The 27,391-nt window shown below is 50.2% G+C and overlaps 2 protein-coding genes across 5 annotated transcripts; one reads left to right on the top strand and one right to left on the bottom strand.

The window, feature by feature from the left end:
• Positions 1-720: 720 nt before the first annotated feature.
• LOC134292953 (uncharacterized) lies at positions 721-7,857 on the bottom strand. Of its 2 annotated transcripts, none has more exons than XM_062958855.1 (8): positions 7,719-7,857; positions 7,358-7,510; positions 3,809-7,130; positions 3,268-3,327; positions 2,870-3,011; positions 2,559-2,668; positions 2,370-2,441; positions 721-2,244 (listed from the first exon to the last, which is right to left on the bottom strand). In XM_062958855.1, the coding sequence occupies exons 3-8, from the start codon at positions 6,934-6,936 to the stop codon at positions 1,971-1,973; spliced, it is 3,786 nt and encodes a 1,261-aa protein (XP_062814925.1). In that variant the 5' UTR covers positions 6,937-7,130; positions 7,358-7,510; positions 7,719-7,857; the 3' UTR covers positions 721-1,970. The 2 variants fall into 2 exon arrangements, with proteins under 2 accessions (XP_062814925.1, XP_062814927.1); XM_062958857.1 differs by lacking the exon at positions 7,719-7,857 and having other exon boundaries at positions 3,809-5,168; positions 5,229-7,130; positions 7,358-7,575.
• On the top strand, positions 7,793-26,798 carry LOC134292952 (GATOR1 complex protein DEPDC5-like). Of its 3 annotated transcripts, none has more exons than XM_062958853.1 (40): positions 7,793-7,917; positions 8,865-8,938; positions 9,920-10,007; positions 10,132-10,178; positions 10,264-10,349; positions 14,890-14,973; positions 15,053-15,102; positions 15,197-15,266; positions 15,482-15,560; positions 15,641-15,702; positions 15,790-15,859; positions 15,945-16,017; positions 16,142-16,245; positions 16,388-16,462; positions 16,562-16,696; positions 16,775-16,836; positions 16,967-17,040; positions 17,138-17,207; positions 17,307-17,343; positions 17,731-17,851; positions 17,990-18,222; positions 18,365-18,571; positions 18,693-18,828; positions 18,909-19,000; positions 19,105-19,170; positions 19,759-19,915; positions 20,240-20,400; positions 20,498-20,615; positions 20,822-20,989; positions 21,309-21,528; positions 21,683-21,819; positions 22,290-22,398; positions 22,491-22,597; positions 22,676-22,753; positions 22,838-22,970; positions 23,186-23,297; positions 23,381-23,614; positions 23,789-24,133; positions 24,449-24,592; positions 24,789-26,798. In XM_062958853.1, exons 2-40 carry the CDS (start codon positions 8,881-8,883, stop codon positions 25,136-25,138), a joined length of 4,752 nt encoding a protein of 1,583 aa, XP_062814923.1. In that variant the 5' UTR covers positions 7,793-7,917; positions 8,865-8,880; the 3' UTR covers positions 25,139-26,798. The 3 variants fall into 3 exon arrangements, with proteins under 3 accessions (XP_062814923.1, XP_062814924.1, XP_062814922.1); XM_062958854.1 differs by having other exon boundaries at positions 19,729-19,915; positions 22,332-22,398; XM_062958852.1 differs by having other exon boundaries at positions 19,729-19,915.
• Positions 26,799-27,391: the final 593 nt, after the last annotated feature.

Below are 27,391 nucleotides of genomic sequence, written 5' to 3'. Positions count from 1 at the left end.
CCGGGAAGAGACCGGGAGAAGGGGAGCGGGAGGCGGCGCGGGCGGGGGGGGGGGTGACCCAGGCCGGGGAGGGGGGCGGAGCGAGGGCCGGGCGGAGGGAAGGCGGGAGCGAGGCCTAGCCCAAGCCCAAGCCCCGGGCTCTCGTAGCCTCCTCGCGCCTCCAGGAAGGTCGACTCAGGAGGAAGGAAGGAAGGCAGGCTTGAGGAGAGAGTCAGAGAATCTCCTCAGAGCCCTCTGTAGTCCATTCTCACCCAGACTTCAGCAGCATGTGTGTGTGTATATATATATATATATATACATTCCTGAGCATTATTTTCTGTGTACAGCCTGCACTGGGTGGAAGAATTGTAATTAATTAGTGTTTACGCGCTCATTATCCAACCGCACATTAATTAAACCCTCCGACGATAGGTGCCAATTAGGTTGCCAAACGAGGCAAAGTCGTGTGTCAACCCTTTAATTAAATGTTATTGAGGTTTATATACCTATGATTAATTTCCGGATGCAACGCCTCTTGTTAATTAATTAAGGAAGGGCCCTGTGAATACCTTGGCAGATGGGAGTTGTAGTTCGCCCGCATCAAGAGAGCCCTAAACGCAGCCAATGGCGGATAGAAATAAAAACAGGTATCTCTTCCATCACAAACCTCAATATTACCATTGATTCCGTACAATAAATAACAATGATTTTTCAAATTTTTTGGCCAAAAGAAACCACACGTTATTTGAAATGTTAATTATTATTTTTTATTATTTTAAATATATTTTCCATAATTTAAATTACAAGGGGGGAAAAGGGAGGAAGGGAGAGGAAAACGAGGACGTCTTTTCATATTCTGATATTTATTTATTTGTTTACTAGGAATTAATTATAAATCCACGACGGGAGGGAGGGAAATTGGTTGTGCAAATTTATAACTCAATATAGACATCTTTGCCTGGAAATTTAACATCAACAAAAAAAACCCCTCATTCGGAACCTCGAAATAAAGAAAACTGTAACTGTATTCTGAAAAGAAAGAACGCAAACAAAATATGGTAAGAAAAAAAAGAAAGAAAAAGTATTCACATTCAAGGAAAGCGGCAAAAAATGGGCAACAGAACATTCTAGAAAGTTCCGTAATGTTCCAGGAATTGGAAAAAAAAGTTGGGTGTGGAAAGGCTATATATATATATATATATAATATATATATAGATGGATCAATTCATCAACGGCCCAGGTCGTATCACAAAAAACGAGAAACGGAACATTCCGGGAAAATCATCATAATAATCCCATTATGGGACAAAAAAGGATCTGAAAATAATCAAAAACAAGATGATTGAAAGGATCGTAAAATGAGACGAATCTCATAAAATGGGACTATGTGTGTGTCTGTGTGTGTGGGGGGGGGAATTCAATGACTGGAATATATATAATTTTCTTCTTTTTTTCAGGCACAATTGTGTGTAATCCAGTTTTTAAGGCCCAAGGTTTCATTAATTACGATTTAATTACTGCTCTTTAATTTGTTGGGTTCTGTAAGAGTTCGTTAATGGAGGTATTGATTGAGTCGGAAAAAAGCGCTCATCCCAGGCTCGTTTGGGAAGGAAACGAGTCCCCAAAACACGAGAAGAAAAGTAAGAGTTCGTGAAATATAACATTCCTACACTAAATAGCGAGACGTGTTTGGAGCAAAATACATTTGGATCTTCTTCACGTCCTACGCTTAAATCAGTGGGATTTTTTTCCTGATCCGACTCGTTCAGAAGGAAACGAGAAAACCTCTGCAAACAAGAAGCGGAACGGATGAACTTTGCAGCGGGCAGCGGCCATCTTGAAAAGACATCCACGGCCATCGCTCTCGGAGGAGTATGAAGACGCGGCCATCCTGAAAGGCCCGTGGCCGGCTCTGGTTCGGATGGGAGCCCCCCTTGAAAGGCCGATGGGATGGTGCCCGTGGTCCAGGTCTCAAGGGGCACGGACGGGGCTCAGCTCCCGGGGTGGTCGTGGCGGGCGCAGAAGTCCTCGAGGTCGGCGAGCCTCTGGCAGAGGAGGGCGTCCAGCTCCCGCCCGCCCGGCGCGGCCTTCTGGGCCCGGGTGAAGCCCTGGAGGGGCGGGCGGAGCCTCCCGCGCGGGCGGCGCTTCCGGGGGAGCGTGAAGTCCGGGAAGTCGAGGACGCGCCTGCGCTTCTGGTGGCTGACCCACTGCCAGGCCCCCCCGCCGCGGCGCTCCTTGGGCTCCTCAAAGATGGTCTCCAGGGACCTGGGAGGGAGGGAGGGAGGGAGGGAGGGAGACATTACGGGACGGCCAACGCCCCCAGGAGGGGGGGGCGCCTCAAAAGGGAGTTACAAGATGGCCGACCCTTCCTGCTGCTGCAGGGCTCGAACCTTGTGGCCGGGGGGGCCTTGTAGTTCTTGTTGGTGTAGATCTCCTCCAAGCTGAACTCGGTCTTCTTCAACCTGGGAAGGGGTCAAGCAAACGGCATTTCAATCCTCCGCCCGATCCGTATCATCGTCTGACCCGCAATCAGGGCCGGGAGGACTACATGTCCCATGCATGTGGACCTCGCATCCCACCTTTTGGGTCTCGGGAGGCCCATCGGGGTCAGGTTGGGGTCCGGCCTCGGGATCGCCTTCCGGATCCGGATCTGGGAGACCTTCTTTGGCTTCTTCTTCTCCGGTTCGGCCTGCGGGCAGAGAAGCAGAGGCGGGAATACAAGACTTCCTGCATATCAATGCCATAGAGGACACAGGAAATGCCAGAGCGGACATATTTTGTGAAATGTGGATAAACGAAACCCAGGATAGGATCTAATTCTATGAGTGGGAAGGACTTCCTATGCAAAGGATGCCACAGAGTTGGACTGGAGGACCTAGAGGGGACTCACGCTCTGAGGGGGGGCGGGGACAGGGACCTCCAGTTCTTCCAATGGATTCCGGACAGGAAATGCTGGGACCGGAAGGTGAGACCAAGGTGGCTCTGGGGTCGACAGGAAGGTCGGCGTCAAGGCGGAAAAGGAAGTCTCCCACCTGGGAAGGAGAGAGAGAGAATAACAGAAAATGTTAAACAAAACGAAGGACTTCCTCCCTAGAGTTGCATTGGAGGGACCTAGAAAATGCTTAGAGGGGACATATTTGGTGGAAAATAGATACACAAGGCCATAAATAATATGAAACCCTATGGAAAGGAAGGACTTCCTGCACAGGGATACCATAGAGTTGCACTGGAGCACTAAGGAAATGCCTAGAGAGGACAATGACACATTGGTGGGGGTGTGAGATTCACCTGGTATTCTTTGGAGGAAGTTCCATCGACTTTCCAGTCGCCGGGGGCAACATGGCAGAGCTGGGTTCAAAGAAGAAAGCAGAGTTACAGTGGCATCAAACCAGATTAATTCAGCAGCGTAGAGGCTCCTTGGGATGAACTAAACTCAAGGAAATTAGTTTGGCTTCTTCCAACCCAATAAGAAAGGAAAAGCATATTTATATATTCATATATAATACACACATTCGTAGGATTCCATCTCATGCCTTTGACGTAAAAATAGGGTGACCCCAAACATATGCTTGTTTCTTTATTCCACAAAGGTTCCTATCTGGGGTAAATGGATCGGGACCAAAAGGTGGCGGATAGACCCGTTACTCTCCAACTTAAAACTATTGGGGTCTTCCGAGCACAAAACCCGCCCCGGTCTGGAAACATGCCCCCCAAAACGAACAGGACAGCAGAGAGATTAGCTCTGCAGTCATATGTGGATGCATTCCTCAGGCGTGGCCACAAGGGAGCAATATAGAGATAGGGATGATGGTGGTGGTGGTGATTTTACCTGTTCTGGAGGTCGAGGCACATCCACGGCGACGGAAATGGCGAAGACGCCGAAGTCTCTTCCTGCGGCGAGCGGAGAGGCAGGACTTTGGAGGAAGGAGGGTCGAGGGGTCTCCACGTGGGGAGCCCACTGTCGAAGGTTGTGGAGAGCAAGGATGCAAAGAGATTGAAGCGCAGCGAGTTCGGGTCCTTTGAAGCCCCCGTGAACTGGAAGAAGGTCAGCCTCCGGACCGGGAGGCGCCATTTCCGGGCCCAGAGGCGGGAATAACCGGGCGAGAACAGCGCCAGAACGGTCCGGAGTCCGACTGGGCACCCACCATCTTTTTTCACGGGGGACAAGTTCGGTATCACACCCGTAATACTTTGGGACAAGAGGAAGGAGAACGTCCACTCAAAGGGCATTTCTTTCCAAGACAGCGTTGATTTCTGTACAGGAGCGGGTGCCATTTTGAACTGGAATGACGGCATGGTGAACGGTAATTTCGATCTCGAGTCCAAGATACAAATGTTGGCTGATTCGAGGGGAAATAACGAGAAGGATGACTGCAAATTGGACTTCTGGACATTCGCTACAGAGGATAACAGATCCGGTATCATTTTGCGTCCAAATTTAGGGATATTCGAGGCGGGTTTCAACCTCCAAGGAGGTGAAATCGTATCGGCGAGTGCGGACAGCTTCCTCAAAAGCCTCGTCTCTTTAGCACATTTGCTAGGCCTGAAAATGTCCACCAAGGAGGCAATACACTCTCCGGACATCCTTCTAGGGGAATCCATATTGGATGCAGACGTTTGTGGCACTTCAGCGGCCATTTTTGATAAGCAAAATGGGAGTTTTATTGTTCGAAGAGGGCAATCGTTGACATATCGTTGGACGCTGTGAATCGACCGAACAATTTGAGAGGGAATCGGTTCGCTCAACGGTCGTTGACTGGAGCTTTCCACAGATGTTTTCGGCCATTCTGGCGACCCCCAATGATGGTGGAGGGCTCTATTATGGTCCACAACGCTCTCCGTTCGTCTGGAAAATCCACCGAAAGGGATCTCAGTTTCTAGTATTTTCCTCCGTTTTGTTCGACTAGAAGACACGCCATTGAGGCATTTCAGAGGAGGACGCATCGAGATATCTTGAAGCGAGCATCCATTTCTTAAAGCCGAACTTGCTGTCCTTTTGGAGGGATTGTCAGGAAGAGTTTCGCCAACGTCTGCAGTATTTCCCATCATCTTGAAAGGTCGCGTGATTTCTTCCTCGTCGGCAGGAAATCCAGTGGTCATCCTCTCCACTTTCTCCACAGAAGGCTCTGAAGGATCGGGACTTTCTTTCAGAGAGGCGTCTCCATCGGACGATGTTAGAGTTCCTTCAGGTGTGAGGAACGAAGTTTGAGTCCTATTATCCATTTCCTGCTCTTGTTGAGTTTCTTCAGGTGTACGGACCGAAATATGCGTAATTTCACTGGACTTGTCAACTTCCCTTTCTGCAATTATTTCGGTGTCTTCCGTAATGGTCCATGTCTCAAGGCGCAGGCAGAGGTCGTCTACGTACGGGACACTAGGCTTGAATGCTTCCGCCATATTATTTCTCCTGGTTTCAAGACCAAAGATCTCATTGCCATTCTGACTTGCGGGTGGGATTTCTTTGTTAAGGGGCAAAGGTATCCTATAGTCCCCAAGGCGTTCTCCATCGAGAGACACACCGGAAGTGAGGTCAGCCTCTACTGGCAAAGAGAATAAATCCTTGTCGGCCATCTTGGTTGTCTCCAGATGCTTCTCTTGCGACGACGCACTTTTGTCAGATTCAGGGTCATGGTGGAGTAGGGGAGAATATGAATCAATGTTTATCTTGCAGCTTTCTGCAGAAAGAGTTTCGTTTCCTTCCTCCAACATGACTGATTCTCCATCAATCGGAAGGGAAGATCTCCTATTGTTCATATCCCGGTCTCTGGTGGGCGGAAGGATGGGATTGTGAAGGGAAGCGATGGCATTTTGTAGAGTTGTACTGTTTTCTATGGTTCTGTCTCCAGTTGGCAAAACAGTGATATTTCGGAAGGGAGAGGCACCAATTTGAAAAAACATCCTATCCTCAATTGATCCATCTCTGGTTGGTGGAAGAACAATATTTTGGAGAGGAGAAACACCATTTTGTAGGGTTGTGTTACTTTTGATTAGTAGAATGAGATTTTGAAGGGTAGCGCTGCCATTGGATCCACTTTCAGTGGATGGAATGATGCCATTATGGAGAGGAGGGGCACCATTTTGTAATGTGATGCTATGTGCCTTGGGTCCATCTTTGGTTAGCAGGAGGCTGAGCTCACAAGAACCACAATTTTGTAGATTTGCACTGGATCTGTCTCTAGTTGGCGGAATGATATTTCTGCGGGGAGGGATGCCATTTTGGTGGGGAAAGATGCTGTTTTGAAAAGCCACACTTACTGCCCCAGATCCATTGTTGGTTGGTGGAAGGGCATCATGGGAGAAGCTATTTTGGAGGGAAGAGATGCTATTTTGTAGATTCTCAACAGATCCATCTCCAGTTGGCGGAACAAGGATATTTCTGAGTGGATGGACACCATTTTGGAGAAGGGAGGGATCATCTATGATGGGAGGGAAGACATTTTGGAGGAAAGGGATACCATTTTGATGTGGGGAGACGCCATCTTGCACAGGCACACTACCCACCCCGGGTCCATCTTTGGTTGGTGGGAGGCCGAGCTCTGCCGTCACTGCGCCCACCTGGCTTCCGTTGTGTCTTTCGAGGCGACTGTAGGAATGGTCCACTTTTTCCTCGCCTTGGCCGCCCAGCCCTTGGCAGCCGTGGTCGTCCTCCGCCGTTGTTCCGGAGCCCCATTCGTCCCGGAGCTCGATGCCCAGGTCCTGCCCCTGGGCCCCACAGGCGACTTCCAGGGGGTCCCAGGGGAGGGGGGCGCCCGCAGGAGTCCCGCTGTGGGGGGCGGCGGGGTGCCGGCCCCTGGGGTCTTCTGCGCAGCGCGGGCCTTCTCCGGGGCCGGCCCAAAGGCACGGCGGGGGTGCCATGGGAGGCAAGGCGGCCACTCCACCCCCGGGGAGCCATGCGTCCCCCTCCGTCCGTGGGGCCCGGGGAGCAGCGCGGAGCCCTTGCGCCAGAGCGGCCGACATCCGAGGCGGGGGAGAGGCAGGCGGCGGGGGCGAGGAGGGCGACGCGGCCGGTCAGGGCGGCCCGGGTGCCCCGGAGGCCATGCTGGGACGCCTGGGCCACTTCACCCCCTCAAAGGGAGGGAGGGAGCGGCGCCCCGAGGCCCCTCCTCCTCCTCCTCCTCCTCCTCCTTCACCGCCGTCCTCGGCATCGCTCCCTGGAGAGGAAGGAAACACAGGCCTGAGCGGGAGGGAGGGAGGGACAGGCCCCGCAGCTCCAAAGCCTGGCTGCCTCCTGCCCGGGGGGAGGGGGGTTAACTGGCCATGGGACTCCGGCAGGCAGGCAGGCAGGCAGGCAGGCAGGCAGGAAGCAGGCAGGCTCCGGAGCTGCGGGGCCATTCAAGGCGCCCGCCCGCCCGCCTGCCTCTCTCCGCCTTCCTCTTACCTGCTCCGGGCGCCGAGGAGGCCTCCCTCTCTTCCCGCGACGCTCCTCCCACTCCTCTCGGTGGCCCGCCTCCTTCCACTTCCGCTCTTTCCATCCCCTCGCTGGAAGGCCCTACATCCGGGGAATTCCTTTGGGACGCTTCTCCTTCTCAGCCTCGGAGCAGAAGAGAAGGCGCGGGTGGGGAAGGGCGCCCCCTCGAGGGAGGGAGGGAGGGAGGGAGCCTGCGCAGGGCCATGTCTGGTGCCGCTCTATCCCCCCACTCGGTGGTGCCACTTCTGGGGACTCCCACTAGGCAATAGGAGATACCCGGATGGGGACGCTCTAGGCCTCCGCGGGACAGCAGAGCGCCTTCTATCATTACCTTCCACTCTGTTTCTCCAAGGCTTGGAACGGAAGAGAGGCCCGGATGAGGACGCTCTAGGCCCCGCGGTGGGTGTCTATACTCGCTCCATTCGGAGCTCAAAGGCTTCCAGAGGCGAGGGCTTGGTCTCGGCCTCTCAGCCTGGCCACGCCCCCCTTTCCCGTCGCACTTGGTTCAGTCCGCCATTCGGGACAACGAGGTGGGTCGAACCATTCGGACACCCATAGGAAACGGGAAATGGGCTCCACCATTCGGAAGGGAGGAAGAGAAGGGAATAGATCATAATAGAATGTTATATAATACAACATATTGCAATATAGTGTAATATAATGATATTATAAAATGTAATGTAATATAAAATATAACAGCAATGTAATAATATAATAGAACAATAGAATCGTAATATAATATTATAGTATAATATAATAATAGAGTATAATAATGTAATAATATTAAAATAGAATAATTAATATTATATAATAGTAATAGAATAATAATAATATAATAATGGCAATATAATAACACCGATGATATAACATAGTACTAGAATGGGGTAGCATTATCTCCTGACCTTTCACCTGAGGTCATGGGGTCTGTTGGAAACTCGGCATTAAGTGGAGTTCATATATCTCTATATATCTAGACCTATGGATGAGGAAGAACTTTTTGCCTGCTTGAGGCAAAGAGGGGAGGTTGCCATTCACCCACCTTGGTTAGCATTAAATAGCCTTGCAGGTGCAAAGCCTGGCTGCTCCCAGCCTGGTTATGGGATGAATGCCCGGGGTAGGAGCGAGAAAGAAAGAAATAACTCTTGCCTGTTGGGAGACCAAGTGGGAATGTTGCCATTGGCCAGCTTAGTTAGCACTGAATGGCCTTGCAGCTTCAAAGCCTGGCTACTCCCTATCTGGAAATTGTTGCCAGGAGTGGGTTAAACTGCTGAGCTGCCGAACTTGCTGACCAAAAGGTAGGCGGTTCGAATCCGGGGAGCGGGGTGATCTCCTGCTGTTAGCCCCAGCTTCTGCCAGCCTCGCATGCAACATGTGAGTAGAGCAATAAGTACCACTCAGTCCTTCCTCCAGTGCAATGCAAGCCTATGGAGAGGTCCATTTTCTTAAAGGGATATTTCTATTTTTTTTTTTTTTGCAGGACTCGAAGCCTCAAGATGAAAACCAACAAGGTCTACAAGCTGGTCATCCATAAGAAAGGCTTTGGGAGCAGCGGTCAGTCCCTGGGACACTCATATAGGAGATTATATATATCTGCTTGATCATTGATGGGCCCATGGATGGGATTGACCCTTGCGTAGACCATGGACTCAATAATGTTGACCATTGACTCTTCAGTTGACCATTCACTCAATGAGATTGACCCTTCACATTGACCCTTGACCCAATGATGTAGACCATTCATTCAATGGAATTGATGCTTGGGTTGACCATTGACTCAATGATGTTCACTATTGACTTGATGGGTTTCACCCTTGAGGTAACCCTTGACTCAATGGGCTTGACTCTTGTGTATACAATTGACTCAATAATGTTGACCCATGACTCAATGATATTGACCATTGGGTTAAGCATTAACCCAATGACATTGACCCTTGACTTGACCACTGACTCCATTGGGTTGACCCTTGCATAGACTGTTGAGTCAGTAATGTTGGCCACTGACTCAATGGGATTGACCCTTGACTCAGTGATGTTAACCATTGGGTTAACCATTGACTCAATGACATTGATCCTTGACCATTGACTCCATGGGGTTGACTCTTGACTCAGTGACATTGACCCTTGACTCAACGTCACTGAGTCAAGGATCAATCCCATTGACTCAGTGATGTTGACCATTGGGTTAACTATTGATTCAATGGGATTGACCGTGCATTGACTCAATAATGTTGACCCTTGCGTTGACCATTGTCTCAATGTCCTTGACCATTGACTCAATGGAATTGACCCTTGCATAGACCGTTGACTCAATAATGTTGACCATTGACTCTTGAGTTGGCCATTAACTCAATGGGATTGACCTTGACTCAGTGATGTTGACCCTTAACTGAATGACATTGACCCTTGAGTTGACCATTGTCTCAATGGGATTGACTGTTGACTCTTACATTGACCATTGACTCAAAGAGATTAACCCTTGACTGAATGACGCTGACCATTTTGTTGGCCATGGACTTCTTTTCTGCTTTGCAGATGATGAGCTGATGGTCAACCCCAAAGTCTTCCCTCATATTAAACTGGGAGATATTGTGGAAATTGCTCATCCCAATGATGAATACAGGTGAAATATTAATATGTAATACAATAATTATCTAAAATAGTAATAATTCTACAATCAAATAATATAAAAATAATGTAAAATATAAAACATAATAATAATAATAATGTTATTTATTTCTTTGCAGCCCTCTCCTCCTTCAAGTCAAATCACTCAAGGAAGATTTACAGAAAGGTAAGTCTAACATTGAAGAACATGTGTCTGTGTGTGTGTGTGTATATATATATATATATAATTATTATTATTATTCTCCTTTCAGAAACCATCAGCGTGGACCAGACAGTCGCTCAGGTTTTCCGCCTGCGGCCCTACCAAGACGTCCATGTCAATGTCATTGATCCAAAAGTAAGTTTAATATGTAATAATAATTTTAATAATATAATAATGTAATGACTATAATATATTTTAATAGTATAATTATATACATACATACACACACACACTGTATATAAGCCAAGCTTTTCAGCCCTTATTTATGAGCTGAAAAAGCCTCCTCCGGCTTATAATGGGGCCAAGGTCAAGGCTGGCAACGGAGCCTGCAGGCTATTGCTTGCAATATGTGACCTATTTCTCTCTTCTCCTCCCTTATCAGTGTGCTTACTTTTGCAAAGCCTCCCTCGCTCTTAATCAAGGGAATGTTTTGAAAAGAGAAAGACACCTTTGCAAGTTAGGAAGAAGAAGAAAAAATTCATTAATCTAATAAAAGCATTTTCCCCTGAAATATTTGTTAACCTCTCCTACAGATCTATAGGCATTAACCCTTTGCAAGCTTTTGCCATCTCTATGTACCTTTATATGTGTATCTATCTATATACATTAATTTTATATATGAATTTCCCCTCATATGTTTGCAGGTCTTTGCAAATCCTTTATACATATAGTACATATTATACATGTACCTGTGTATCTGTAGCCATACATATACGTTGTTTTTATATATGTTTACCCTCATATGTTTGCAAGTCTCTGCAAATATCTATATAAAGAGAGATGTCTTGATAGATATGAATATATTCTTACCTATATATAAGGCTTGCAGATATTACAGGGGGGAAATGAACACACAAATATATATACACATGTATAGATAGATAGCTAGGGCTTGCAAACATTGTAGGGGAAATGCACACACACACACACACACAGAGGGGATTTCCAAACGTTTCAGGAGGAAATGCATATGTGAAATTAGTATCTATAACTATAGATCTATATCTAGCTCTGCATTGTTTATATAAGCATTGAATATTTGCCTGTTACTATGTTGGAAGCCGGCCTGAGTCCTAATGGGGAGATAGGGTGGGATCCAAATGAAGTTTTTGTTGTTGTTGTTGTTGTTGTTATTATTATTATTATTATGTTATTGTTGATACCATATTGTTTTTGTTGCCCCTACTTTTTCACTTATAGAGCTAGTTTATTGTTTTTCTTTGAAATACAGTAAATCTTCAAAAACATTTAACCTACTGATGCCTTGATTAATGAAATTTTATTGGCATCTATTTTTATTTTGAAATTTACCCATAGCTGCTGCATTTCCCACCCTCAGCTTATTCTTGAGTCAATAAGTTATCCCAGGTTTTTTATGGTAAAATTAGGTGCCTCGGTTTATATTCGGTTCGACTTATACTCAAGTATGTACGGTATACATATATTTGTACGGTATATATATATTTTAGCCTTTCTTGTAAGTTGCCCCGAGCCCTAGTGGAGTGTCAGCATATAAGTTTAAATAATAAATAAATAAAAATAAAATATACATATATATTTAATTAAATAAATTATAGCAGCTAATGTTCTTAAGAGAATAATTGTCATGATCGCCAATCCTTGACATCTCTGGTCAGCTGACAAGGAACAGATGCCAGCCATAAAACAGGCCAGCCATAAAACCTCAATTACCCTCTGGTATGTGGGAGCCCCTATATAAGTGGGCCAAAACAAGGTTCTGGAATTTGGTACAATAAAAATCTGTTGGAATCTACCAGCTTGTCTTGTGCTTTTTCCTTCGGAAGACGGACCCACAGCACAACTGGGAGAAGAGAACCCAACAATAATCTATATATATAAAAGAGTGATGGCATCACGGCAGCGGACAAAACAACAAAAGTAAACACCCCACAACCTTGAAAATTGACAGCACAAGCCCTCATCCATGCCTCTAGGTTGATACAACAAAAAGAAAAGAAAAATAAAGTCCTAATTAGAGGGAGAGGAATAATTGTTTTTATCCAATTGCTGCCAGTTAGAAGGCTAAGCTCCACTCACTTGGTCTCCTAGCAACCCACTCAGCCCAGGGAACCCTTTACCTTAACTACCACCAATTCCTCAATACTTTATTTCCCATACCACCATACTTCGCCACAGCAACGCGTGGCCGGGCACAGCTAATAATAATATAAGAATGAAGTATGGCCAATTTAAATAATTCTAGTAATAATATAATTAAAATAATATAAAATAATGCATAAATCAATACAGTAGAGTCTCATCTAACATTTGCTTATCCAATGTTCTGGATTATCCAACGCAGTTAGCCATTTCATAGAATCCTAGAATCCTAGAACGACAGAGTTGGAAGAGACCTCATGGGCCACCCGGTCCAACCCCATTGTGCCAAGAAGCAGGAAATCTCGTTGAAAGCACCCCCGAGAGATGGCCACCCAGCCTCTGCTTCAAGGCCTCCCAAGAAGGAGCCTCTCTCCACCACACTCCCCTGGGGCAGAGAGAGAGTTCCTGCTCTTTCAGCCGCTCCTCATGGGGATTCTTGTTCTCCAGACCCTTGATCACTTGAGCCTCCCTCATCCTCTGGACGCTTTCCAGCTTAGAGTCACCCTCTCCCTTCAATTGCAGTGCCCAGAATGGGGCACAGTGGGATTCCAGGTCAAGTGGCCTGGCCAAGGAGGAATAGACTTCCCTGGACCTAGACGCTATTCCCCTCTTGATGCAGGACAGAATCCCGTTGGCTTTCTTAGCCGCCGCACCACATTCCTGGCTCATGTTCCCCTTCCTCCCCACGAGGACTCCAAGGTCTTTTTCGCACACACTGCTGTCAAGCCAGGCATCGCCCCCCATTCTGTGTCTTTGATTTCCATTTTTTCTGCCGAAGTGAAGTATCCTGCATTTGTCCCTGTTGAACTGCAGTTTGTTAGTAGTTAACATTTTTGTAATCAACATTGTGATGTTTTGCTGCTAAATTTGTAAATACAGTAATTACTACATAACATTATTGTGTATTGAACTGCTGTTTCTGTCAATTTGTTATAAACATGATGTTCTGGTGCTTAATTTGTAAAATCATAATGTAATTATTGATATTTAATAGACTTTTCCTTAATCCTTTCTTATTATCCAACATTTTCACTTATGCAATGTTCTGCCGGCCCATTTATGTTGGATAAGTGAGACCCTACTGCAGGGGTCCCCAAACTTTTAAAACTGGGGGCCAGTTCACGATCCTTCAGACCATTGAAGGGCTGGACTACAGTTGGCCAGGTGGCCACCAAGCAATAATAATAATAATAATAATAATAATAATAATAATCCCAACTCCTTTCTGCCTTTGTGGACCAAAAGCACAAGCAAAGCATCCCTGACAGATGACCTCCCAGCCTCAATGTTAATAATAATAATAATAATAATAATAATAATAATAATAATAATAATAATAATAATAATTTGTATTTGTGGAGCATCAGAGGTGGAGGATATCACACATGTACTGTTCAGCTGTGAATTGTATAAGAAAGAGAGAGACCAATGCCTTGGGACATACATTATTCACAAAACACACTGGGACCCACATATTAAAACTTCATTTTTGTTGGCTGGCTAGAATCTTAAAACAACACACAAAACAGCCCTTTTCCTATTCAAAGCAACACAGCTGAGAATTGCATATTTGGAATCAATTGGGGTAAACTGTGGAGGTGATGCAGATATTTGACCTGAACGGGATCTTGTTAACAGCTTGTTTATTTTAACTTCTTTTGTACCACAGGTTGTATGTTGTATGTTATGTGTTAAATGTTTTGATATAGCCGATGGGCTAATGAATAAAATGTGATTTATAATAATAATAATTAAAAAGAGGGTTGGAAGAGACCCCTTGGGCCATTTAGCCCAACCCCGTTCAGCCTTTGTGCTGTGGGGGCCGGATAAATGGCTTCAATGGGCCGCATGTGGCCCCCGGGCCGTAGTTTGGAGAGCCCTGCCCTACTGTAATAGTAAAAATACATATCTGTAAAAAATAATATCAATTTAAATCATTATAGTGATATAATTAAAATAATATAAAATTATACATAAATAAATAAGATGAAACAATGCAAAAATGATACTGTCAGGATGTGATCAGCCCAGCATTCACACCAAGCTGATTAGTTCCCATTCTGCCAGCAAACTGGGATGGGAATGGCCTAGCTGATAAGGGCCATCTGGTTGGGAGGGAAAAATGATTTGTGACCTGCTCTGGCCTTTGAGGAAAGGAATGTTAGCAGTTAGGTGTAGAAGCAGAAGGGGGGCCGGGGGTAGTGGTGGTGGTTTTGATATGCAGAGGTTTTGGCAGCCTTTAGTTAATAGTAGCTTCTTTTTCATCGTAGCAAGAAGGATATCAACAAAGCGTTTCCAAGGAATTGCCTGTGTGAGCCTGCTTTGTGTCTGAGAGCTTCCAAGAACTGACAGATACCCATTCCAATAAGAATAATATAATTTAAAATAATATATTAAAATTATACATAAATAATTAATTTAAATAATGGAAAAATTAAATAATTATTATAGTAATTCAATCTAAAATATATTAAAATAAAATAATAATAATAATAATAGATTTTTAATAAATTTATAATTTATAATAAATATAATTGATTATTTATATTTCCAGGACGTGACCCTCGATTTGGTGGAACTGACCTTCAAGGATCAATACATCGGTCGCGGGGATATGTGGCGGCTGAAGAAGAGCTTGGTGATTTGCATAATTTGTTCACCAAATTAGCATAATTTATTCATATATATTTTATGTGTTATTTGCGTTCATTTCCTAGGTCGGCACCTGTGCGTACGTCACTCAGAAAGTGGAATTGGCCGGAATCCGGTATTATTCTAATTGTTTATCATATCATTATTAATTAATTTGCCTTTTTAATGTGTTAATTAATTGATTATGATTGATTTTTTTTCTTTTATAGGGCTCAAGCCGGAGAGCTTTGGGTGAAAAATGAAAAAGTGACTTGCGGTTATATCAGTGAAGACACCCGGGTAAAGCAGTCCTTATATAATATTTTAAAAGTCTGTATGTTTGTTGGTTTGTTCCACAAAAGCTCATAATTGGCATCAATGGATCTGGACCAAAACATGTCAGATGTATTTGTTATGCTCTAACTTAAAATTACTGGGGTCTTTCAAGTACAAAACCCACCCGGCTTTGGAGAAAATGACCAAAAAACTGTAATGAATATCTTTCTGTGCCTCAGGTGGTTTTCCGCTCGACCTCCGCCATGGTTTACATCTTCATCCAGATGAGTTGCGAAATGTGGGATTTCGACATATATGGTACAAATACAATAAACATAAATTAAAACGTATTACAACAATAACAAGATTATAATTTCTGGGAATTTTCATTGACGCAGGTGACCTCTATTTTGAGAAGGCCGTCAACGGTTTCCTGGCTGACCTTTTCACCAAATGGAAGGTCGGCATGTTGTTGTTGTTGTTGTTGTTGTTGTTGTTGTGGTCATTGCTTCGTGAAGGTCTAACGAACGTACGTTGCCTCCTTCAGGAGAAGAACTGCAGCCACGAAGTGACCGTCGTCCTTTTTTCTAGAACCTTCTACGAAGCCAGGTCCATAAGTGAGTGCGTGTGTGAGACCATTTTCATGTTTCCCTTGTATCTGAATTTCCCCGTTTTCACGTTTCGCTCGTATTTCACTTTTAGGCGACTTTCCGGAGTCCCACCGCCCGGCCATTCAGCAAGACCACCAAGGCCGGTCCTATGAGGATTTCTACAAGTAGGTTCCTCCCTTCCTGCCGTCCTGTCCCTCCGCCGGTATTTCCCACGGAGCGCCCTTTTTGGGGCGTGACAGGAAGTGACCTCGGCTGACTTCCTGTGGTCTTCCCCCTTGTCCTGCCCAGGGTGGTGGTCCAGAACGAGCGGCGGGAGGAGTGGACCTCGTTGCTGGTGACCATCAAGAAGCTCTTCATCCAGTACCCCGTCCTGGTCCGACTGGAACAAGCCGGTGGGTGCCGAAGGAAACACTCCTTCCATCTAGACTACCATGGAGTTGTGTGGGAGGACCTAGGAAATGCCTAGAGGGCCTGTTTTGAGGATGGATGGATGGGACCGGTGGCTCACCCGTGGTGTTCCTCCTTGTCTCCCAGAGGGCTTCCCCCCGGGACGGAATTCGACCGCGGCCCAAGGGAACTACTTGGAGGCCATCAACCTCTCCTTCAATGGTGAGCAGCAGGAAGGGTCGTCAGGGCCCCGTCTCGTGTCGTTAGTATGATCTGCATTGTGGGATGCCAATAGTGATGTTCTTGGCTTCTCCCGCCCAGTCTTTGACAAGCATTATATCAACCGGAATTTTGACCGGACGGGCCAGATGTCGGTGGTCATCACACCCGGCGTGGGCGTCTTCGAGGTGGACCGCCTCCTCATGATCCTCACCAAGCAGCGCATGATCGATAACGGTAAGCCAGCCATCCCATATTCGTTTGCCGTTAATTTAATTAGCTTCACGATATGGAGTTTGTCCTTATTTTTGGTAGGGATCGGTGTTGATTTGGTCTGCATGGGGGAGCAGCCCCTCCACGCCGTTCCTCTCTTTAAGGTAAGTCTTGGTTCACCCTTCCCGTTCTTATTGATTGGCAGCATTTCCTGGGCTTCCTGTGCAAGAATGCCATAGAGTTGCACTGGAGGACCTAGAAAATGCCTAGAGGGCACTTCTTCATTTCTTCTAGCTACACAATCGTTCCAGTCCCGGGGATTCCCGTTTGGGAGATGACTACAACATACCGCATTGGATAAACCACAGGTATTTCCCATTAAGGAATATTTATAGAGTATGTATAGTAGTCACCAATAACAACATTATCCTGAAATACCGTCTTTCGTAATAATTTTTGTTACAGTTTCTATACTTCTACAAGCCAGTTCCAATGCAACAGCTTCACTCCGCGCATCAAGCTGGCGGGCAGAAAGGTCAGAATATGCTCATTTAACGTGGTATTTTCCTGGAGGGGCTGTTTGTATCCCCCATGGACCTCACTCTCTCTCTCTCGGTTTTCCCATTTTTCGCAGACACCGAGCGAGAGGGCAAAGAACAGCAAGGATTCGTGTGAGTCGTTCCCCCAAATTATTTAGTTTGTTGTGAGACCCGTAATCATGGTGTTGTTACTCCTGTAATAACCGCGATGTTGTCCCGTAATAACCGTACGATTGTCCCGTAGTAGCAGTAGGGTGGTCCTGTAATAATACGTGGGATACTGATCCCCTCGCTGTCCCGTAATCACCATAGTGACAGGATTCCTCCGTCATACGTAGGATGGCGATACTCCCGTTGTAACCCTATGTAATACCGCAGTAACCAGGGGATCATTGGGCAGTCCCTGTAGCGCTGGCTCTTAATAACCGCAGTAACATCGCGCTGTCCTGTGATGCGTCTACGGCCGTCCTGTCCCGTACTGTTTCGGCTCCCGTTGTGACCCTAGTGTTGTGCTTCCAGCGCTGGGAGCCCCGAAGGAGACGGAGAACGCCCTTCCGATCCAGGTGGACTACGACGCCTACGACAGCCAGGTTTTCAGGCTCCCCGGACCCTCCCGGGCCCAGCGCAGCACCCCCTTCCGGTGAGAGAGGGACCCCCTCCCGCGATACCTGTCTGTGGCCGTGTCTGTCACGTAGTCACCGGGATGGCAAGAGGGGCGGGATGTCAATGCTGTAAATGAATCAGTGTCAGGTGGTGACGTTGGGGGTGTCCCGCGCAGGTCGGTCCGGGAGCGGGAGAGCCGCCCACGGAAGAGCTCGAGCTCCTTCGACGTCTCGTCCAGCCCTTCTCGCGTGGGCGGGCGGGCGCTCCCTCTCCCCCCGGAGGAGGCGCGGAGCCAGGCCTCGGACGACAGCTCCCTCGGCCGCATCTCCAACATCCTCATGATCCCGCGCCCACACCTGCACACCACCTACGAAGTCAGCAGCTCCTTGGGGTACACCGGCCACCGGGGTGAGGACCATCCCCATGCTCAGAAACTCGGCATTATGATTTTCTGCAGATAACATCCTGTTGTAATCGGACCGGGGTGTCGCCGTACGGACCCGGAGACGACAAGCGACGACTCGGTGTTCTCTTGTGGTGTTTTCTGCAGACGCCCTGGAGAGCATGTTGGAATCGCAACAGCGCGACTCCAGCGCCCCCGGGAGGTTCCACGTGGGCAGCGCCGAGTCCATGCTGCACCTGCGTTCGGCCGGAGGGTACGCCCCGCAGCGGGCCCTCATCAACCCCTTTGCCCCCTCGCGGATGCCCATGAAGCTCACCTCCAACCGGCGGCGTTGGGTCCACACGTTCCCTGTGGGTGAGTAAGGAGCGCCGCTTGGGGGTCTCCTCCGTGGCCGATGAAGTGGTCAGCGATACAAGACCGGTATAATTGCCCATCGTGAATGAAGGAAGGTTTACACCCGCCGTTGGTTGGTCAGGACCGTCGGGAGAAGCCATCCAGATCCACCACCAGAGCCGCCAGAACATGGCGGAGATGCAAGGGAGCGGGCAACGGGATTGGACGCACTCTTCTGCCGAACTCCTGGAGCTGGCCTACCACGAAGCCACGGGGAGGTCAGCCTTCCCCCCACGTCCTGTGTGTCTATCTTTGGGTTTGCTCAACCGGCCTTACGAATCCTCTTTGGCTTTTCCAGGCACGGGGCTTTCCGCCCTCCGGACGACACCGCTTCCTTCTCGAGTTTCGGCAGGACGGAAGATTATCCTCACCAGTTAACAGGGAGCCACGGTACCGACAGGGGGCCGATGGGGGTCTTTCGTTTGGCAAGGAACCACGATCGATGGGCCACGAATTTCATCCATTTTGACTCTGGACGATTTGCTTTCCCGCAGGAACCAATGTCCGAAGCCAAGCCAAAGACTCTGCCGACGGATCGGTCTCCAGTGCTACAGATCCAAGTAAGTGTTGAGGTAGAACCCAAAACGTTCCCAGAAAAGAGACAAGAACGAGACCCAGTTCCTCCATCTCGAGTCCCGCCACAACCCACAACTCTTTTCCGCAGCTGTATTTCCTCTATTTCTCTGTCACTCAATATCGCAGGCAGTGGGAAGGCTCATGATTAATGTGTCTCGTTCTGGTCTGTTCACTGTTGTCTTGCTTTGCTTCCTAAAACCCGCTCATTGGGAAGGAGCGGAAGTAACTCCACGGGGATCAGTAGAGGGAGGGCGGCCCCTCCAGTCTCCCCCACTCGCCCGCCCGCCCGTCCCCGAGTTAAATGGCGTTGGGATACTTCCGAATTGCATGGGGGGTGAGCGGCGCGATGGCACGGGGGCCCTGCGTCATTTTAACAAACTCTGTCTTTCTTCCTTCCTTCCTTCCTTCCTTCCTTCTCCTTCCCACCCGCCTTCCTCCTCCTCCTCCTCCCCGTCTTCCTGTCCTGTCCTGGGTGACCTTTCACCCCCCGCCCCCACCCCCGAATGAATGGCCTCCCTCCGCCCCATGATGCAACGAGGCAGTCCTGCTGACCCTGTCTGCTCCCCCCATAGTGCCAGGCTTCTGTTGCACCGTCGGGGTGGACTGGAAGTCCCTCACTACCCCGGCCTGCCTCCCCCTCACCACGGATTACTTCCCCGACCGCCAGAGCCTCCAGAACGACTACACCGAGGGGTGCTACGACCTCCTCCCGGAAGCCGATATGGACAGGTATGGGCCCGCAGGCGGCATCGCCGTGATACACAGGGTCCGGGGGGAGGGGGGGTTCCCCCACATATTGCGATTATGATCTCGGTGGATGAGGCGGGGGACCAAAGGCGATCTCGCAACAAGAAGACCTCCTCGGTCTCCGCGGTTCTGATGCACAACAAAGTCGGGACACGTCCCACCCACCCCGGTGTTCAGGGGGGCTCATTCCTGACACTGTGGTCGGGAGGTCATCAGATTCCCTAGTGATATACGACTCTTCAATGTCCGAGAATGATGGGGATGGCCCCGCTCCTGACCCAGCCAACCCGAGCCTTTGCTTGGCAGGCGAGACGAGGAAGGGGTCCAGATGACGGCCCAGCAGGTCTTTGAGGAGTTCATCTGCCAGCGGCTGATGCAGGGCTACCAGCTCATCGTCCAAGGCAGGCCGCAGAAAGCGCCCGCCGCCATCCAGCCCCCGCTGAGCAGTAGCCCCCTCTACGGCCGAGGTGAGGCAGCCATCTTGGGTGACAGGGGTGAGGAATGGAGGCAGAGGTGGGCGGTCGAATGAGTCAACCGTCCGTGCCTCTTGCTGTGGCGGCGTAGGCCTGGTGTCGCGGAACCGGCTGGAGGAAGAGGACCAGCACTGGCTGAGCATGGGGAGGACTTTCCACAAGGTGACCCTCAAGGATAAGATCATCACCGTCACCAGATACCTGCCCAAGTGAGTGACCGGCTCAAGCAGAGCGCTCCGTCCTCTGTCTCCAGCTCTGAGGGCTACTCTCGCCCATCTCTAACGAGGTCCACCTTCTCCAGCCTTGGGGAAGGCCTCCTTCTCCCTTCTCCAGCTCTGGGGCGGAGGGGGGTCTGCTTTCTCCAGCTCTCTCTGATACTCTTCTTGTGCGGTGGTGGTGGTGGTGGTCTTCCCAGGTACCCGTATGAGTCTGCGCAGATCAACTACACCTACAGCCTCTGCCCGTCCCATTCGGACTCGGAGTTCTTCCTCTGTTGGGTGGAGTTCTCGCACGAGAGGCTGGAGGAGTACAAGTGGAACTACCTCGACCAGTACATCTGCTCGGCGGGTTCGGAGGACTTCAGGTCAGCAGCCTTTCCTTCCCTGCCCCGCTCGTGGGGCCTTTCCTGCATCATCCCGTATCTGTGGCGGATACCCTGGAGTTGGGTGGGGGGACCTTCCCCCCGTGGGGCGGGGTCACCCAGCGGGAGCCACCCCTTGACCTCCCCAGACGGCGCCCTCCTTCTTCCGTGCCTCTCCTCTCCTCCCAGCTCAGCTCTTCTCCAAGGGCTGAGGTGGGCAGTGAGCGAGGGTGTTGGCCGTGGGGTGCCCCCCCCGCCCGACTGGGGCTTTGGGAACGATGGCACTCACGCTCTCCCCCCCCCCCCCCGGTCCCTCTTGCAGCCTGATTGAGTCGCTGAAGTTCTGGCGCACGCGCTTCCTGCTGCTGCCGGCCTGCGTGGGGGCCACCAAGCGCATCCTGGAGGGGGAATCCCGCTGCGACATCTATGGGGAGAAGCCCCGCTCGGAGGAGGAGGAGTGGCAGCTGCGGGACGGCTTCCTCCGCTTCGTGGAGGGGCTCAACCGCATCCGCAGGCGCCACCGCTCTGACCGCATGCTCCGGGTGAGCGCGCGCGCGGGGGGGGGGGGAGGGGGAGAGACTCCCGTGCCGGACAGCCTGCCTGCCCGCCTGCCACAGGGTCGTCCAAGGAAGGGCCGCTCCGTTGATGCAGAGCCCATTGTGCCCCCCCCCCCCCCGGTTCCTGTCTCCTGTGCAGAAGGGCTCGGCCATGAAGGGCCTCCAGGCCTCGGCGCCCCCCGCCCCGGCCCCTCACCCGCCGGAACCACCCCCCAACCTGGTCAAGAAGGGCACCTCCGCCCTCTCGGCGCTCCTGGAGATGGAGGCCACACACAAGTGAGTGAGTGAGCGACCAGACAAGGGAACAAATGGCTAAGGACTCCTCCCCAACCCCCAGTCCTGAATGTTGGATTTGCTTCTATCCGCCAATACAAAATCAATATCCACTTCCAATAAACATGGCTCAATCCAAGATCTACTTCTCAATAAAAATTAAAAAATGGCTAATAATAATCAATACCTGCTTCCTATTTCCAGTACAAAAAACGCCAATACAAAATCAATATCTACTTCCAATTTTAAAAAATTTAGTTGTACTGGAAATAGATACAGATTTTTTAATTGAAAGCACTGGCAGTTATTAATTTTTTAAAATTGGAAGTAGAGTTTTTGTTCACGTACTGATTTTTAATTTTACTTTCGGTTTCAATTTTTAGTTTCGGGTTCACTTTTGTGGGTTTTTTAACATTTGTATTACAACTGAATATATATTTTGTTTTGGGGTTTTTTTGTTTTATTTTTTTGAGTATGTTGAATGAGCAACAATTGGCCCCCATTTCCACCAAAAGCTCCAGCGCCCAGCCCGCAGACGACAGCGCGGCCATGAATCCAAATTACGTGGACAGCCCACGCAAAGTAAGGAACGAAACTAAAAGTAAAATTGAAAATAAACAATATGATTATAGGCAATGATTAACCTTTCTCTCTCTCTCTCTCTCTCTCTTGAGGTATCGATTGACCAATCAGTGGTCAGTTTGGAGTCCGAACGAAGCGGCGGTCAGTCGCTGACGGGGTCCCAAAGCGTTGACCAGATGCCTGGATGGACAGAAAACGGGTGAGTAAGGGGACGGGGGGACGGGATGAGAAGGACCCTCGGCATCTGTATTGAACACCCCGACCGCTCTCCTTGCAGCGCCCAGACCTCGACCGCCGGCCCCTTGACCTCGTCGTCCAGCTTGACGGAGATCCTGGAGGCCATGAAGCACCCGACGTAAGGGAGGGGGAGGCGGGGGGAGGGTGGCCTCCTGGCCATGGCGTCGGACGGGGTGCCCACTCCCCTCTTCCCGGCACGCAGGTCGGGCGTCCCGCTCCTCACCGAGCAGAAGGGCCTCTCCCCGTCCTGCTTCATCAGCGCGGAGGCCGTCCATTGGCTGGTCAGCACGGTGGAAGGGGTCCAGACCCAGGCCATGGCCATGGACATCATGCAGGTGAGCAGCGGGAAGAGCCAGAGAACCAGGCCCGCTTGCCCCCTTCCCCAGCGCTACTTCCTCCCTGTTTCCCAAGAATGGTTCTCTAGGGGCCCTTGCCCCCGTGGCCCCACGTCCTCAGGAGGACGACCCCCACCGGGACCCTGTTTCCCCTCCGGCCCCTCCCCGTTGTTCACCCCCCCGTCCCCCGTCCCCTGTCCTCCGTTTCCTTCCAGAAAATGCTGGACGAGCAGCTGATCGTGCACGCCTCGGGGGAGACCCTCCGCACCTTCGTCTACGGCTTCTACTTCTACAAGGCCCCGGAGGACAAGGAGCAGGAGCATCGCGGTGAGCCCCCCCCCCCGGCCCCCTCCCCCTCCCCCAAACGGCCGCCCGAGGGGGTCCTAACCCTAGCCCTTCCCCCCTCCCAGCGGGGCTGCCTCCGCCCCCCTCGCTGTGGCCCTCGGCCGCCCGGGACGACGCCTCGGCCTTCCAGCGCAAGTGGTTCGAGGTGGCCGTGGTGGCCGACGAGCAGCCCTGCCTGCGCTCCGAGGTCCCGGCCTTCCTCCTGCCCTGGCTGCCCAGCCGCCCCGCCTCCTACGCCAGCCGCCACAGCTCCTTCAGCCGCAGCTTCGGCGGGCGCAGCCAGGCCGCCGCCATCCTCGGTAAGCGGGGGAGGGGGCGGGGGGGGAGGGGGCACCACCTCCGCGTCACAGGGGTCGGGGGGCGGGGGGGCGGGCCCTGGAGGGGAGGGGAGGGGAGGGGTCGCTGGTTCCCCTCTCTTCCCGCTCGCCCTTTCCCTGGTTCCCTCCCATTTCCTCCTCGTTCTCCCCCGGCAGCGGCCACGGTCCCGGAGCAGCGGACGGTGACCCTGGAGGTGGACGTGAACCACCGGACACAGCGCCTGGAGTGGTGCAGCTGCTATTACCACGGCAACTTCTCCCTCGGCACCGCCTTCGAGGTCAAGCTCCACTGGATGGCCGTCACGGCCGCCGTCCTCTTCGAGATGGTCCAGGGCTGGCACCGCAAGGCCACTTCCTGCGGCTTCCTGCTGGTCCCGGTCCTCGAGGGGCCCTTTGCGCTGCCCAGCTTCCTGTACGGAGACCCCCTCCGGGCCCAGCTCTTCATCCCGCTCCACGTCCACTGCCTCCACAAGGAAGGCTCCCAGGAGAACCTCTTTGACGGTACGGCCGGCCGGCCGGCGGGCGCTCGAGGGAATCAAGGGCGGGGCCTCCTGCCCAGGACGGCCACAGGGTTGCGCCGGAGGACCCCGGGAATGCCTAGAGGGGACGCATTGTGGCTCATACTGAAACAGTAGTAGGCTTGGGTGTCATCCGCATGTACGTGTCACCGCTCTCCTACACCCTGGGTGCCCTCACCCAGCTGCTTCATGTAGATGTTACAACAACACAAACATGTGGATGATACTGAGAGAATCATAATGATAGTAATAACAATAACCCCCCGGGTCCGGCCCCCCCCTCCCTCCGTCCGTGCAGGATTTGAGCCAGAGACCTACTGGGACCGGATGCAGCTTCTGCAGGAAGTGATTGCCCACCGGTTTGGCTTCATCCGGGACAAATACTCGGCCTCCGCCTTCAACTTCCCCTCCGACAACAAGCCCCAGTACATCCACGTCACAGGTCAGCCCCCCACCCCTCCCCGGGACCCCTCACAATGGCCGCCACCATTCTTTAATATCTGATTTCTCTATTTTTATTTATCTCTCAGTGTTACTATTATTTCTCAATCTCTCAATATCATGATATATCGTTTAACGGGGTTTTGAGGTCATGCGAATGGTTCAGTGGTGGTGGTCTCTCTTCTTCTTCTCTGCAGGGACGGTCTTCCTGCAGCTGCCGTACTCCAAGCGCCGCTCTTCGGGGTCGCAGCCGCTTCCTCCTCCCGCCCCGGCGGCCATGGCGGCCCCTTCCTCGTCCCAGCGGCGGAGGCGGGACTCGGCCCCCTCTCCTTCGCCCTCGGCGCCCAACGGGGAGGGGCAGGGGGTGGGCTTCCACTGGGCCCACAACTCCATGCTGACCAAGACCTGGCGCTCCTCGGCCACGGGCGACGAGCGCTTCCCCGACCGGCTCCTCCGGGACTTCACCCACTTCTGCGCCAACGGGGACGGGCGCCTGGCCGCCTTCTGGGCCGCCTGCCTCGCACGCACACACGCCGCTGCTCCCTGAGGCCTCCCCCTTCGCTTCCTGGCCAATCCCGAGGCAAGTCCCTCAGGTTTTGCCTCAGGGTGACACGGAATAAGCCCTTTCCCCTCCCTTTCCGGCCCGTCCTGAGGTAAATTCTGCAATGTTTCCCTCAGAATGCCAGAAAGTTAGATGAAATAAGCCCTTTCCTTTCCATTTCTGGCCCGTCCTGAGGTAAATTCTGCAATGTTTACCTCAGAATGCCAGAAAGTTAGATGAAATAAGCCCTTTCCCTTCTATTTCCGGCCCGTCCTGAGGTGAATTCTGCAATGTTTCCCTCAGAATGCCAGAAAGTTAGATGAAATAAGCCCTTTCCCTTCCATTTCTGGCCCGTCCTGAGGTGATTTCTGCAATGTTTCCCTCAGAATGCCAGAAAGTTAGATGAAATAAGCCCTTTCCTTTCCATTTCTGGCCCGTCCTGAGGTGAATTCTTCAATGTTTCCCTCAGAATGCCAGAAAATTGGATGAAATAAGCCCTTTCCCTTCCATTTCTGGCCTGTCCTGAGGTAAATTCTGCAATGTTTCCCTCAGAATGCCAGAAAATTAGATGAAATAAGCCCTTTCCCTTCCATTTCCAGCCCATCCTGAGGTAAATTCTGCAATGTTTCCCTCAGAATGCCAGAAAGTTAGATGAAATAAGCCCTTTCCCTTCCATTTCTGGCCCGTCCTGAGGTGATTTCTTCAATGTTTCCCTCAGAATGCCAGAAAGTTAGATGAAATAAGCCCTTTCCCTTCCATTTCCAGACCGTCCTCACGTGAATTCTGCAATGTTTCCCTCAGAATGCCAGAAAATTAGATGAAATAAGCCCTTTCCCTTCCATTTCTGGCCCGTCCTGACGTGAATTCTGCAATGTTTCCCTCAGAATGCCAGAAAGTTAGATGAAATAAGCCCTTTCCCTTCCATTTCCAGACCGTCCTCACGTGAATTCTGCAATGTTTCCCTCAGAATGCCAGAAAATTAGATGAAATAAGCCCTTTCCCTTCCATTTCTGGCCCGTCCTGACGTGCATTCTGCAATGTTTCCCTCAGAATGCCAGAAAGTTAGATGAAATAAGCCCTTTCCCTTCCATTTCCAGACCGTCCTCACGTGAATTCTGCAATGTTTCCCTCAGAATGCCAGAAAATTAGATGAAATAAGCCCTTTCCCTTCCATTTCTGGCCCGTCCTGAGGTGAATTCTGCAATGTTTCCCTCAGAATGCCAGAAAATTAGATGAAATAAGCCCTTTCCCTTCCATTTCTGGCCCGTCCTGAGGTAAATTCTGCAATGTTTCCCTCAGAATGCCAGAAAGTTAGATGAAATAAGCCCTTTCCCTTCCATTTCTGGCCCGTCCTGAGGTAAATTCTGCTATGTTTCCCTCAGAATGCCAGAAAATTAGATGAAATAAGCCCTTTCCCTTCCATTTCTGGCCCGTCCTGAGGTAAATTCTGCAATGTTTCCCTCAGAATGCCAGAAAGTTAGATGAAATAAGCCCTTTCCCTTCCATTTCTGGCCCGTCCTGAGGTATATTCTGCAATGTTTCCCTCAGAATGCCAGAAAATTAGATGAAATAAGCCCTTTCCCTTCCATTTCCAGCCCGTCCTGATGTGAATTCTGCAATGTTTCCCTCAGAATGCCAGAAAATTAGATGAAATAAGCCCTTTCCCATTTCTGGCCCGTCCTGAGGTAAATTCTGCAATGTTTCCCTCAGAATGCCAGAAAGTTAGATGAAATAAGCCCTTTCCCTTCCATTTCTGGCCCGTCCTGAGGTATATTCTGCAATGTTTCCCTCAGAATGCCAGAAAATTAGATGAAATAAGCCCTTTCCCTTCCATTTCCAGCCCGTCCTGATGTGAATTCTGCAATGTTTCCCTCAGAATGCCAGAAAATTAGATGAAATAAGCCCTTTCCCTTCCATTTCTGGCCCGTCCTGAGGTAAATTCTGCAATGTTTCCCTCAGAATGCCAGAAAGTTAGATGAAATAAGCCCTTTCCCTTCCATTTCTGGCCCGTCCTGAGGTATATTCTGCAATGTTTCCCTCAGAATGCCAGAAAATTAGATGAAATAAGCCCTTTCCCTTCCATTTCCAGCCCGTCCTGACGTGAATTCTGCAATGTTTCCCTCAGAATGCCAGAAAATTAGATGAAATAAGCCCTTTCCCTTCCATTTCTGGCCCGTCCTGAGGTAAATTCTGCAATGTTTCCCTCAGAATGCCAGAAAATTAGATGAAATAAGCCCTTTCCCTTCCATTTCTGGCCCG

Source organism: Anolis carolinensis, chromosome Y, assembly GCF_035594765.1.
Source record: "Anolis carolinensis isolate JA03-04 chromosome Y, rAnoCar3.1.pri, whole genome shotgun sequence".
Lineage (NCBI taxonomy): Eukaryota > Metazoa > Chordata > Lepidosauria > Squamata > Dactyloidae > Anolis > Anolis carolinensis.
The sequence above is the reverse complement of the archived record's forward strand: the minus strand, read 5'-3'. Positions and strand labels throughout refer to the sequence as shown.